Raw genomic sequence first — 14,836 nt, forward strand, 5'->3', positions numbered from 1 at the left:
GTCATAAATTCTACTTTTTCCTTTTGTAGATTTTTCAAAAGGCGCTTTTTTTCTTTCAGCAGTAGCAAATGAATTATGCATTCTTATCACTACTGAATGTTAAACTTCCTTTTTATTCAATAGTAATAAAGAAATCTCATGACTGGAGCATTTTAAGTAGGCCAGAAAAAAAATGTTCTTGAGATTTTTAGATGTCCTTGCTGTCACAGTTTGACATTTCTTGTGTGCTATCCATTCAAGACGGTAAGTTTTCCTGAAAAATATTGGAAGGGAAGCTAGAATTCAGGAAGTGCTCATGCAAAGAAATCCTCCGGGACTTAAATGCTGAGAAGTTGTGCAGAAGAGAGGTGCCATAACGTAGCTTACTAGCTTGAATTCAGAACAAAAAATAGTGGAAAGTTCTAGTGGTAACCTCTATAATGAGGCTAGTGCTGCTATATTAAATGCATTTCTTATGTATAGAATAAAATATGACAAGAGTACCTCAGTTTACAAATTCTTCATGTACTCAGTAGAGCAATGCATACTGTTCAGTGCCAAAAAAGCAACTGCATGTTCCCTTGCTCTGCTTAACTCTGAAGGCTGAATACAAATCTCTTGCAAAGACTGTATGCCCATGCATTTAATGAAGGGGGTTATTTTATGTTTCGAGAGAGATGTTCTCTAACTACCCAGCAACAGCTGGAAGGAGGGCCAAGGTATTTGAAGTCCCATTTGAGTTGAGAGCAAGACCTCATTGTGTCATTAGGATCTCCCAATTCAATTTCTGTGTTGCTTTCATCACTCCCTCTCCTATACGTTAGAATTCATTGAGGGTTTCTAACTTAAAGCATATCCTAATGCCTTGATTGGTTTTTTTCTAGTTGTGGTTGGTGGCTTTTAGATTCTATGAGGTGCTTAAGTTATATACAAATAAGGACCTGCTGTTGAGGAAATCTTGGGGGCATAGTAGATTTGCAGGTTGAAAAATTTGGAAATCCTTCTAGCAAACTAATTTCTTCAGTTTTGATGCTGTCTTACCTTCGAATAATTTTGCACTGGATTTCCAGGATTAAAAACACTTTGGGACTTGTGATGAAGAACTCTCTAACTTTTTCTTGAGTGTTCCTGATTTTTTTTTTTTTTTTTTTTTTTTTTTTTGACAGAAACAATTTATTCCTCTTATTCCAAATTTCCCGTAATAAATATTTTCCTTTTACATTGAGTGCTTTTGATATGTTTCAGGACTTTGTCCCATTGTACCAGGACTTTGAAAATTTCTACAACAGAAACCTCTACATGCGCATTCGGGACAGTTGGAACCGTCCAATCTGCAGTGTGCCAGGGGCCAAAGTGGACATGATGGAGAGAGTTTCCCATGACTATAACTGGACGTTCACGTGAGTCAAAATTGAAGAAAAGGCTTCCAACAACTATATTTAAGTAGAGGGTCTATAAGAGCAAACTGCAGGCTGTGAGGTTAAAGGAGCAGTGAATCGTGTTTGTTTTGAGCTTTCCAGCGGCTTGAATCAATGAACTTTGCTTTTTTTGAAACACATCTGGCCACCGAGGTGATTATGTATAATCTTTTGGCTACTTACTAAAGCTCCTGACTGTGTTAAGATTTCATCGGCATATGCCTATAATAAAATTAATCCTTTTGTGTGTGATCACCAGAACCTGGAGTAGGTACTTTGGATTGCGCTACATGTTATTTTGTGTTGATTTAGAATCAGTCGACACTTGAAGTAAACTTTTCTGCCTGAAACTGAATTTAACATGATTGTTTTGAGTCAGAACTCAAGTACTCTGTAGAACAAAATCAGAAATGCAAGGATAAAGATTTTTACCAATTGAAGCAACATATCACAAGTTTGATGTGAAGAGGTTTGCAGCACAGTGTTTGCTGAACCCAGTCATGTCTCTCCTTGGCTTTCAAGGGCAAAATAATTAAAACTTTTTTTTTCTGCTAAACTTCTTCCTTAATTTCCTTGTCACATATTGTTAGCACAGCAGTGCCAGATGTGTTTCCTTTCTATGGTTAGAGGATATCCTGCTTGAGGGGCTGCCAAGTTAATTGATCTAGAGATCTTATTTTGTAATTGAAAAGGAAGTTGTATGTGTCTGGGATGGACAGACTGTATGTCAGAGAAACAACAAATGGCTTGAGAAGGCTCAAGCAATTTTAGATATGATAGCAAATTCACCTTTTCATGTAAACTCTTCTGGGAACTAGTTTGAGACTATAAGATAGTGGAAGCATATTTTTCACTGATCATTTAAGTTGGATGATGAGTGGCAGTACTGAAATAATTAAATGGTTGGTTCTATTGATTTTTAACTTTTCATTGTATATTCTAGGAAATTGAAATAAGAATCTTCTGGTGTAGTTAATTGTTTTGATAGTGGGTGTCCTAACTTGTGGTGTTTTAAAAAAACACAGGTACACGGGAAGAGTGATAAAGGACATTATTAATATGGGTTCCTACAACTACCTTGGGTTTGCACAGAAGGCTGGGACTTGCCAACAAGCAGCAGCTAAAGTTCTATCCCAGTACGGAGCTGGGGTGTGCAGCACTAGACAGGAGATGGGTAAGTTGGAGCAAGATAGAATGTTCCCCGAATGTATGTTTCAAATTTTATGATCTGATTGCAGATCTCTGAAACATTACTTGTTCCAGCTTTTGAACTTTAGATGAATCAATAAAGATTTTAAGTAAGACAAATCGATCTGCTGCATTTAGTTTACATGGCACAACAGTTGACTCGTTTCTGGTTTCACTTTGTTTTTTTTCAGTATTCCCTTATGGGCCTTTAAATAAAAAGCGGCTTGGTTGGTGGAAATTCTGATAGAATATAGCAATAGTGAAAGCTGCTTCTCACTCTGAATTTCTCATTTGTTTTTTGTGTAGGAAACTTGGACAAACATGAGGAGCTGGAAAAGCTAGTTGCCAGGTTCCTAGGTGTAGAATCTGCAATGGCATATGGAATGGGCTTTGCAACCAACTCCATGAACATTCCTGCTTTAGTTGGCAAGGTATGCCTTAAGTCAGTGGCAAAAGCTTACCTAACAGATTCTGCTGGTTGGATTTTCTAAAAATTACTTGTCTGGTTGTTTTTTCTTCAGTGGTAACTCCTGCAGATATTCCCTATAGAAACTATAGGTCACAGCATGCATCTCTAACCTTTGGAAAAATCTTTCTGGGAAACAGTATCCATGGGACCAGTGGCAGTCCAGATCTTGCCCTCTTTCTGGGACAGAGTCCAGTGTGTTAAAGCTTGCTTCCTCAGGCTACTCATTAGTGTATGAAATGGTGTCTGATTAACAAGCTGATTGGCTGAAGATATTTTGATGCTCTTGAGACACTAAGTGGCTGTCTCAGTGGAGCACACAGATAAGCTGAATTGCATGTCGGTACATACAGAATTTATTATCTTTGAGCGATATCTGAAAAGTTCTTCCTCTGAAGGAGCAAAATCCTAGTAGAAAAGCTATTTGAGAGAAACAATGTCAAATGTAAAGACTGATTATGTTACTGTGAGCCCCATAAAACAGTACACAGTGCAGCCTGAGTGTCCTGCATCTCAAACTGTGTTTTTCTTTAGTTATTGGAAAAAGAAATGGAAGAGAGCTCTTTGTTTGCATCTTCTGATGTAAAATATGTGTTCTTAGTTCCTACTTAGAGTAAGATAGTGCAAGTACTGGAACTGTTTTCTCTTTTTGAAAATGATTCAGTGCTAGCCTAATACTACTAGCCTATTGAAATTCTTTGTCCCTTTGTAGTGAATTATTTCCTTATTACTCTATTTATTTATTTTTGCACTTATTGAGCTTGCTTTGTAAATTTTTCTACTTGTGGTATCTACAGATAATAAAATACCTGCCTTGTTCTTCCCGGAAACTTCTGGTGAATCTCTTCTTGACTAGCTGTAGTGTCTTCCCCTGTGCTGTAACAATGAACCAGCACTGTCTACATAATGTCTCTTTCTTTTGGTCTGTTAAGTTGTAAATATCAGATGTTTTCCATAATAAAAGACATTTTTGAGTCCAGTGTGGAGAGAAATTCAGTGCTTCAAATCTATTCTTTCTAGAGTCAAATAGCTCTGTAGTGCTATGATTTTGAACAGCATATGTTACTCCTGACATATTTTTTACTTCCATTTTTCTGCTCTTTGTCTTCCCACATATCCCTGCGTTTTCTCTTCAACAGAAACATGAGTCTCATGATTTCTGTGAGACCTTGTTTAGGAACACACATGGTCAGATACATTTAAGTAGATTTCTTTAGTCTTTTGTAAGTCAGTACAAATTGCCAAGTACTATGAAGATAATCTTTCTGTGTATGTGGATCCCACTGTATATCTTTAATACCCTATGAAAATACCCTTGAGACCTTACTCGGCTCCTTAACATTTGAACTTGAACAGTTTTTACAACCGTTGAGAAAATCTGAACAGTAAATTCAAGGCATTTAACATGCCCATTTTCATGCATATAACTTGCACATTTACTAAACCAACTCTTTTCATAAATGGATATGGAAGTCTGAACTGTGTTAGTGATGAGCATAGTTAGGTTTTTTGTACTTCAAATAAAGTAGGAAAAAGCTTCTGCCTCATAACTCTAGAAGTACCTTTATACTCTGGTGACTACTCCAAACAGAAAATGTTCTCTGGAGGAAAGAGTTCTTGTCAAATGAACCATTTCACAGTTCAGAATGTTCACTAAATGTATTTTTTTGGCTGCCTGAAGTTGCTTCTCATTGCACTTCTGATTTCTTCATTGTCTGCAAATAGGGACTCACATAAATCCTGAATTCTGGTACCACCCAGTACACAATTGGCTGTGTGTGCACAGCCCGTTTGGCAGTGCTTTCATAGGGTCTTCAATAAAGCCCAAAGACTCCCATGCTTGGTTGAACTCTCGGGCTCTGATTTTTCTTACTACTGTTTGTGTCTCTGTGCTTGTCCTACATAAATTTTCAGGTGCAAAGCTGCTTGGAACATACATTTTTGGAGGTTTGGCAAATATAATCAGTAATGGCATCTGAATTTGACCAGGAGTTTCTTTGACAGTCGCTGATATGATTTGAAGCTAATCATTATTTATATCATATCTGGGCACCTATACTGCAACTTAATTACCTTAAAACACAAGCCACTGCAATAAAGTTACTCACATATATATAATACTGGACCACCTGTTCTGTTTTTGCTATGTGAAATCCCTAAGCGCTTGGTTTATGGGGCTACTGAATCCTCTTAATAGCAACAAATATGACTTGACTATCCTAGGATCCAACTTTGCTCCATAATCTGATCAACGTTGGTCAGCAAAATGAATTCAAAAGCTTCATCAGCATTACCTAGTTGATCTGTATTCGCTATGCCTTGTTAACAGCAGCTTCTGCTAAGCAGTTGCTGAAAACAAGTATAGATGGTGTATGCTGAAAGTTGTATTTCAGCAGTTAAAGCATCACTAAAAAACAGGGCTTTCTGCACCTGACAGCTCTCAGCAGGAGACCCACTGTTGACAGACAAGCTGTTGGCTGCCTAGTACAGTCACTGCCAAAAATGCTGAGTCTAGACCACAGATAACATGAGATTTGAGGATTACATAGTCAGAAGTTGTTAGGCCTTTTAAGGCTAAGCTAGCCTCTGAAACTTGCCTGTTTTGGAGTAAGTGTCATTAATGTAGTTACTGTAAATAGCTAATAACAGCAGTCCTTACTGCATCACAGGGCTTTTCATCATACCTCTGGACTGACAGGTTAGATAATAGATAGAGCAATGCTGCTTGATGAATCTTTTTTTGATTGTAAGAAAATAAATTAATTTCTGTGTATAGTTAGTTTGTGAAATTAAGTGCTCAGGACTGAATTATGCAATTCATGTATGCAGCATTTTGATAAAATGTGGCCTGCACTTCAATTTCTGTGTCTGCCTTTTAAGATGTAGTGGTAAGTCTGATCTTCACTGACATATTTTTCTTGATATCAGTAGTGTGATCTCCAATTAGTGTTAGTCTTCTCTTGGATACTCTCTCAAATGTAAGTTTGCTGATAAATGCACCTATAGTCTTACCATTCTAATATTAGCAGCACTCAGTTTTACATATGATCAGCAGTGATTGCTGTACTGTACCAGTGATCTTTGATCCTTTGCCCTCTCTCTAGTGGCAGACAATACAAGACTCTACTTCCTCTTCAGTTTTAAATTAATATATTTTGTGTAATTGAATGTTCTCTTCTGTTACAGGGAGATGAAAAGAGGCTGTTCATCGATTTGTTAAATCTTTTTTTGCTACCAAAAGCTCATTGTTTTTGATGGAGAAGCTCCTTCTAGACTATTGATTTCTTCTTCCTCTTTTTTTTAATCTATCACTTTTCCTACTTCCTACCATTTAAGGATACTAATACTGGATTATTATATTCAGTTTTTGATAACAGTAGTGTTTAACATGACCCGTGACATAATGTACATACTCCTTGTTTGGTGTAGTAGTTCCAAAGAGCAAGCACTAGTTGGAGACTTCTGTGCTTCTTATGCCAAAGTCTCTGAAATATGCAGTGTGAATCCTTGTAACAGCAGTCTGAACACTTGAGATTTAGTGCAGTTTCTGGGGAAAACCAGTCTTCAGCTTTCCCAGGATGTAGCATATTTCTAGATACACTGCAATTTTAGTGCAGAATTTCCTTTATTGTGGAGAAAATACTGCTATTGTTTGTGACAACTCCTTGTGTAACTGTAGGCAATGCTCTTCACAGTCCTTTCTAGTAACTCTCATTGCAGAGCAGAAATGTTCTTGATTCTTCGTTCTACCCATTCTTAATAGAGAAACATAGAATGAGCATGTGTTTTGTGTCAAATCCTCAGCATCTAGACACTTTCTGGATTTTTAACTTACCAAAGTCACTTCTAGAATTGCAGAAGACTTGCATAGTAATTGGAGTGGGCCAAGGTTACTTAGAAATATTATTGCTGTCTTACAAACTAATCCTCCAGTATGCATTCCGGTAGTCCACAGTGATAACACCGTGACTGAATGTTCAGCATATCAGCTGTTGACCTGTAATCATTGCTGTTCTCAAAACAGACTTATCCTGTTTTGGTATTTGTCCAAGGACATACCTTCCCTCTTTTGGAAAAGCAAGCAAACAAAGTCAGTCTAATGTTTCATGGCTTCAGAAAGCTTCTTAATTTCACTCTACAATTTTGTTTTCCACTTCCTGTCTCTTGTATGTTACCTCTATCTATGAAGTACTTAATAGTTCTGTTCATTAAAGAAAATTAGTCCCTTTGGTACCACTGACCACACATTGGTTTAGTCAGTAGTTACCTCCTAATGTAAGAAATAGTGCAACTTTGAGAAGGTCTTTAATCTAGAACTTCAATTGCCTGTTTCCTAGCACCACTGTAGACTTGCTGAGCGAACTGCAGCCAGCTGCTCAGCTCTCTGTTTTACCTGGCTGCATAGGAGGATGAGCACTAATCAACATGAAATATTCAGGCAGATTCAGGTTCTGGAAAAAGTGAAACTTAAGTGGTTCTTTCAGTTAACAGCAGTTGTGTATTTTTATTTGCTGTATTAAGGCTACAAATTGTTTCCTAGCAAGTCTTGCCTGGACTTGCTGCTTTTATCTTGGAATTTTTTTTTTTTTCTTAAATATCTTCAAGCAGTTCAGAGCTGAAAGATGTTATATGCTTGGCTGTGAAACATAACCTTTTCAATATCTTCCTCTTTCCCCTTCTAATTCAGGGCTGTCTGATTTTGAGTGATGAACTGAATCATGCATCACTAGTGCTTGGAGCAAGACTGTCAGGAGCAACTATTCGAATCTTTAAGCACAACAGTAAGTATCAGACGGTGGACTCTGCATTTCTGCAGATGCTATAGATCAGATACAATCTCTTATGGCTTCTAACAGTTGAAAATCCAATTTCATGTAAAGAAATCACTTGCTGGTTACATGAAACGTCAGAAGACTGCTGCTACTGAGAATTTAATCATCCTGAGTTGGATATTTTTTGATATGTTCAGTCTCAACTAATAACATTTTTATCCCAAAGCTGTTCGGCTTACATCTGTATATGAAGAGGAACATGCTGCCCCTTGGCAAATATAGGGGCACTATTTTAACAGTCCCTGTCATATAGTAATGCAATCTTGTAGTGGTCAGTGTTACAATTCGGGGGATAGGGAAGTTTAATTTTAGGACCAGATGCTGATGTGATCATACAGTAACAGAAGCTTACAAATGCAGGTGTCCTAGCTAAACTAGACAACTGTGTGTTGGTACAATGTAGTACAAAGCACATTTTTGGCACGTGAAGCATAGATTAATTGCACTGAGTTACTTGCTTTAAGTATTTGTTTCCAAAATGCACAGAATTTTCACTTTGCTAGTTTCCAATTTCTCCAAAGGAGGTATTTAAAATAACTTTCGCATTAAAAATACTTAGGGTTTCCTTCTCTTAGTGAAAGTACTTGGTTGTCCTTGATTAGTAAAGCCACTACCTTCATTCTTCAGCTGCTCCTAATACTCTTTATAATATTGATCTCTGAGATCATGATGACTCTTGCTCTCTTTGAAGTGTGTGGTAGTGACAGCAAAGCTTGGGTGGCTGCAGTTATTTTCCTTTTGTTGTCCTACTTGATAGTGGATCCTCTGCTGTGCCTATTGTTTCTTTTGTGTTCTCTCTTCTGTCATTTGAATTATTTTCTTTACAGAAGTGTAGAGCTTGCTCTAAAGCTTGCTCTAACATGATTTTTTGTTTTTCTTAATTCTTCATTAATCTCGATTGCTAGGCAAGATCACAGAAGCTTTGCATTCAAATTCTGCATTTGTGTAGACATACTTCTGTACACTGTATCCAGTTCCAGAATTTTGGAGAACACTGACAAACAGTTCTGGGTATAAGGAGAAGGACTTAAACTCTGGTGTGATGAGGAAGAATAGATGATCTGTGGGAATGGGGTACAAACTAGCAATGGTGAGATTGGGGATATTCTAGAAACCCTGTAGATGGTGGGGATCTATGAAAGAGAATGGTGTGGCAGAATAGAATTAGAAGGCAAAATGCAAGCAATGATCTTGGCCTGTCAAGATGATATTCAATTCATAGTTATATATGTGTTCTCAGTCCTACTCTTGTTATAATCTGTGGTGCCTTAGTTAACTTCATATTCCTGAGATGTTAATGGCTTCATTCATACTCTGCTTTTTAGAAATTAGGGGGGAAAAAAAAAAAAAAGGAAAAATCCCCCTAAAAATTCTTGTTCAATGGTTTGGGGTTTTTTTGTACCTCATTCTGCAGTTTGTCCTTTTTATTAAGATCAGACCTAGTTTCCAGTCTTTCCCTCTTTCTTGAGAGATCAAGAGCAGAAGTTTGTATTCCATTGTTCTCCCTAACTGCACTAAACTCATCCTTTCTTCCTTGAGAGATTTGTTGGAGGCAGGGACTCTACTGCTGACTTCATCTTTGTCTTTTTCTGAACATTAGCTATTTTTAACAGTCTATTAACTGACCTATTTTGAGGTATAATTTCTAGTCTAGTTCTAGTCCACAAGCTTTTCTCGCTGCTCCAACTGTCCTGGTGATCCTCTTTTTGTGATTGATTGTGCTCTTTTTCATGCCCTAGTATTTGCCCGATCTGTCTCTTGCTCGACACTTCAGCTTTCATGGTTTGATTACTCCCGTCCCCACTCCTTTCCTCAGGTTTTTTTTTCAGGACTGATTTCATGTGTATTTATTTATTCACATTAGTCAAGTCTCCTTGGATCATGTCAAGCATTCATAGCTAATGCTAGTAAGGTTTCAGAATACTTTGCTACTAACAACTTCACCTGTCTAATTTCTGATATGCTGGGCACTGTCTTCTTTCCTACACTGATGGTTTCTTCATCCTTTTCTGGTTTTGGTTTAGTAGTTTCCTGTTCCACACCTCCAGTCCCTTCCTTTTTAAACAAAGTAATAAAAAAAAGTACACTTGCTCCCCTTCTTGTCCTGCACTTTGGTCTGTCGTCTTCTTGTCTTTAGTTGATTATCCTTGAGCTCACTTGTTCTTTTCTGAGTTATTTCTGTCCACAAGAACACCCTACCTAAATTGCTGCTGCTTTTCCTCACAGTGAGATACATTCATTTTTTATTTTTTTCCTTTCTTCCTTGTTTGCTGTTTGTGCCTAATGCTCTAACATGTGCTTTTAGCTTAGGATGATGAAATTCTTCCTCGAAGTTCATACAGTCACCCATTCCTTTTAATCTCATTTGTGGGCCTGCAAGCTAGATGCAGCCCATGCTTATTGACTTATGTATGGTCCTCCACACTGGAGCAATTTTTGCGTTTCTGGAGTATTGCTGTATAGTTATGTCAAAGCTCAAGCTAGTGGCTGTTTTGGTACCGTTTAACAGTAATTTCTGGTGCAGATATGCAAAGCCTGGAGAAGCTGCTCAAAGATGCTATTGTGCATGGGCAACCTCGTACACGGAGGCCCTGGAAAAAAATTCTTATCTTGGTGGAAGGAATATACAGGTACAAACTATTCTTTATATTCCTAAGACCCTCCACATGAGATCAAGCTACTTAGTATTTGAGTTCCTTTGCCAAATAAAACTGAATATTGTCACTTCATAGTTATTTCATTAATCTCATCTGCAAATTAAACTGAGCTATGTATGTTTCACATCGTGGACTTTCTGTTGCTAGTGCTGTAACTGCACCTGGTGTTATCACAATGCTTCCTACATCCTGATTAGATTGTAAAAATTAATTAATCTCAAGTGAGTATTTACATCAGAGCTGAAGTCTTAAATTGCTTGTCCATTCCATTCTTTCTGTGCTCACTAGACAATGCTAGTGTGAATGGAATTGTGCAAATTGAATGTTTTTGCTGAGAGTAGGAGCATGTAGTAGGCTTAGCTGTGTTAAGCATTTAAATCATAGTTATTTTCAGCACAAAATGGAGCATTTGGAGTGCTACTAATGAAAGCCTAGTTCTTAAACTTAAAAAGAACAGGTAAGTAGATGTCAGATCAGAATACTGACATTAGGGTGGAAGTAAAAATGAAATAAATCATTTTATAAAATTTTCACTGCACTCATTCCTTTGCCTTAACTTACCATTGCTGCTACTGTTTAGTGTGTATGTCAGCATCCAAGAGATGTTAAACAGGTAGAAAGTAGAGATCTGGGCCTCAGGTGCAAGAAGGAGTAATTTTTCATCTCTCTGCAGGACACAATGTTTCTAGCAAATTTTATGTCTTCGTAATTACTGAAAGAGTGAAGAAAGTAAAGCTTAGCATCTTTAGGCTCTATAACGAAGCCCTAACCATTAAATCAACTTACACTGAATTTCTGTTTCTCAACAGTATGGAGGGATCCATAGTCCGTTTGCCTGAAGTAATTGCCCTTAAGAAGAAGTACAAATCCTATCTATACCTTGATGAGGCTCATAGTATAGGTGCCCTGGGTCCCAGTGGCCGGGGTGTAGTGGAATATTTTGGACTCAGTCCTGAAGATGTGGATGTTATGATGGGAACATTCACCAAAAGCTTTGGAGCTGCTGGAGGATACATTGGGGGCAAGAAGGTAAAAAGCTGGGAATCTCATAGCTGTTTCAGGCTGGTGGTGGAGTACTTCACTAAGCATTTCAAAGTTGATCTCTTTCTCAAGTACCCTGATTGTCTGTTCGTTTCATAATTTTACATATTGTCTAGTACAGTCAAAGCTTGTGCAATGCAGAAGAGTCTAGTCTAATAAAATACCTCCTGTTCTCACGTGGTCAATGATGACCTGTTTGCAGAATGTACAGTAATAGTGTAATATCTTTTAAGAACTGCTAGGAGCCAGGAAGGATTGATTTCTTAATGTTACTTTTAATAAAACTTGCAGGAAAAATGCCAAAAGCTCAAGTTTTGCAGCCTGTTTGGAGGAAAGTCCCCTTGTTAGGTTAGTCTGGTAGAACTTGTTCCCTCTGGACTCAAAACGGTTTGTTTTCTAAAAGACCCTTCTTCCATTTTTGTTTTGGGTTTGTGTTTTATTTTTTTGCTACTGACTCACTTCTATTGGAAAGTACTGCTAGAAAGTGGTGCCCTTGCCAAACCCCTCCTTTTGGGAGGAATGATGGAGACAATTGCGTATGTCCCTTTTCCATATCCTCAAATGCATCTCACAGATCAGGCTTCTAAGCTTTATTTGAGAGTAAAATTCTATCATTTTCCTACCAGGACAATAATTTTTTAGATACTAATAGTGACAATTACTTCAGCTCATCCAAAGGGAGATGGGACTTGCAAATGTTCCATTTTGGGAGTTTCTACAGTTGGATTAAAATCACTCTGACATCTTCCCTAGAAGGAAGCACCATATTAATCTTTTTCCAAAGGTAGTGAGCTAGAAGGATTGACTCCCTTGGCAGTTGAAGCAGCTAAAAGTCTTCTGCAACTGTGCTTTAGCTGCTCTTTGTGGGCTTGCTTCAGAGGTAAGAGGTATTAAATTGTCTTAGTTTATTTCAAAGTCCCTTTACAACTTCCTTTAACTCTGACTCCAGTCAGCAACGTAAAATAGAGCACTTCCACATATTTCTATAACATATTCTCAGCTTGTGATATATATATATATATATATATATATATATATAAAAAGACCATCATTATTAATTTTGTGATAGCAGAAGACAGAATCTGTCCTGGCATTCCTACTGGTCTTTATGATATTTTGCTGGAGTGGTCTGCATGTTTTAGAGTGGTTTTGTTACACTTAACAACAGGCAGCCTAGATCTACAGTCTGTTGGTCATTTGTTCCTATACGACCTGGGTTTGTCCTCTTCACAAATGTAGCAGGTGTGTTTAACTGGGAAATGAAGAGGGGCAGGCTGAGGTTCTTGCACTCTTAAATTACACCTGCTGCTGCTTTATTTGTATTCTGCTGATAAATGGGAGAAAATATTTTGTGACCTATTCCCCTGTTCGGTGACTTGTGGGGAAGCAATTATATTGAGCATGATACATAAGCACCTATAGCTCCTGCTTCCCACTACTTCATTTGTTTTATACTCCCACTGTTATGAGAAACACTTGTGAAACACAGCCTGTGCACAGCTTCAGTAATGCAAACACCCTGTGGCAATCCAGTGCTGGTGGTGTTAAGCTAAACAAGTCTGTCACAGGCATTTGTCTTTGATCAACACACATTCCTGCCCTGTGACATAATTATGGGTTGTCATGTCCCTACTATTTGCTTTTCAGCTGTTTATTACTGTACCATAAAATTAATCCTTGATATACCTGTTCTCTTCCAGGACATTCTGAAAGAGGTTTCTTACGGTGGCCCATTTTACTGTGTGATTAAGAGACAACAATAAAGCATTTCTATGAGTGCTGGGAAGGCAGTGTCTGATGCCTTTTGTGTTTTGCTAGGAACTGATTGATTACCTCAGGACATACTCTCACAGTGCTGTGTATGCAACATCACTGTCACCTCCTGTTGTGGAGCAAATCATCACCTCCATGAAGTGCATTATGGGTGAAGATGGTACCAATGTTGGTGAGTCTTTCTAACTGTAAGCACATGGAAGGGGGAAGCCAAAGAGAGTCTCTTTTATCAGTTTGGCAGATAACCCTTTCAGTGGACACGTTCCTAATTACCTGTTAGCAGACTTGGAATTTCTGGAGCAATAAACCAATTTACTATCCTACTTGGCAGATCAGCCTAGTAATAGCATAAGGAATTTCCAGTTAGATGCAAGTCATATTGTCTTGTATTGATTTTTGTCCAACATCTAGTTTTTCTAGCCTCCTCCTTTCTCTTTCCCATTGTATGTCCTTTGTTATTTGCTCCAGTTTTTAGATTACTCAGAGTATTTTGCTGTGTGTTTTACAGCCTTGTGTGCTGGCTACTGCAGGGGCAATGTTTTTGACTTTCATCTCTAGTATAATTTTTTTAAAAAATTTTTAAAAGTTGTGAGCAGCTCACTCAGGATGACACTGTAGTTGGCTAAGGATCTGTCAGTGACATTCAGTTCGGAGACACATAGAGTTCAAACTGCAGAATATATTCAGTTATGGGAGTTTCAGGCATCTAACCACAAGGTGGTAGTGTATACTGAAGAACTGTATTTGCTTTTGAACATAGGTCACCTGACCAACTATCCTGACAGATAACTCCTACAGTGAAAAAGCTCGCTGGAGAAATGACTTAAGAATTTTTCTCTTATAACAGGTTTCATTCGGTTTGCTTGCTTTATCTTAGAACAGAGTTAAGTGCCAGCAATTGATGTTAGTGGTTGCTCAATAGAGAAGTCATTCACTGAGGCAAGTACAGCCAGGCAGCAACCTGTATCTGTGCTGGCACTGAGGGCTTCAGAGTGGTCCATGTGAGATACTTGTACCAGCCAAAAGTTGTCCCCAGTACTGTTCTCGAGAACAGATATCAACTAAGCTTCATATTACGTGAAAAGTTCTTTAAAAGTGCTGGGTCTTGCTGTCATCTTAAAAGTGACTGTTTGAGCTCTTTCTAGCTGATGATTTGCCAACAGTTGGTGGTCTGCTCAGGTGTTGCTTGTTTTGGGTTTCTTCCAGTATCTTTTTTGCTTAATGAAGTGGGAAGCAAGGAATGCATAACTGATTTCTGTTTGCAGTACTCAGACTAAGGCAGTTTTGCCCGCTTCTGAGGCCACAATATGATATTTGTTCAAGGCAGGAGAATAGAAGCAACTTCTACTTCAGGCAGTTCTCCTGCCACTATGCCAGCAAGGTCCATCCAGGCTTGAAAGGTGAAGCAGACCAGGAACCAATTTGGCAAAAAAATAAACTCAAAAAGGCCTTTTTTTGTTGTGTTGCTTAAAATGCATGTTA

General features: G+C 38.1%; 1 protein-coding gene across 1 annotated transcript in view; it reads left to right on the forward strand.

The window, feature by feature from the left end:
* The window catches only part of SPTLC2 (serine palmitoyltransferase long chain base subunit 2), a 72,013-nt gene that overhangs the window by 17,763 nt on the left and 39,414 nt on the right, over positions 1 to 14,836 (forward strand). The window contains exons 3-9 of the mRNA XM_026849695.1: positions 1,225 to 1,379; positions 2,423 to 2,571; positions 2,892 to 3,016; positions 7,739 to 7,832; positions 10,408 to 10,513; positions 11,350 to 11,569; positions 13,400 to 13,526. Coding sequence (XP_026705496.1) covers positions 1,225 to 1,379; positions 2,423 to 2,571; positions 2,892 to 3,016; positions 7,739 to 7,832; positions 10,408 to 10,513; positions 11,350 to 11,569; positions 13,400 to 13,526 — 976 coding nt within the window. The remainder of the gene's footprint in view (positions 1 to 1,224; positions 1,380 to 2,422; positions 2,572 to 2,891; positions 3,017 to 7,738; positions 7,833 to 10,407; positions 10,514 to 11,349; positions 11,570 to 13,399; positions 13,527 to 14,836) is intronic.

This window comes from Athene cunicularia (genome assembly GCF_003259725.1).
Source record: "Athene cunicularia isolate RWA chromosome 5 unlocalized genomic scaffold, athCun1 chr5_part1, whole genome shotgun sequence".
NCBI classification, from domain to species: Eukaryota; Metazoa; Chordata; class Aves; order Strigiformes; family Strigidae; genus Athene; species Athene cunicularia.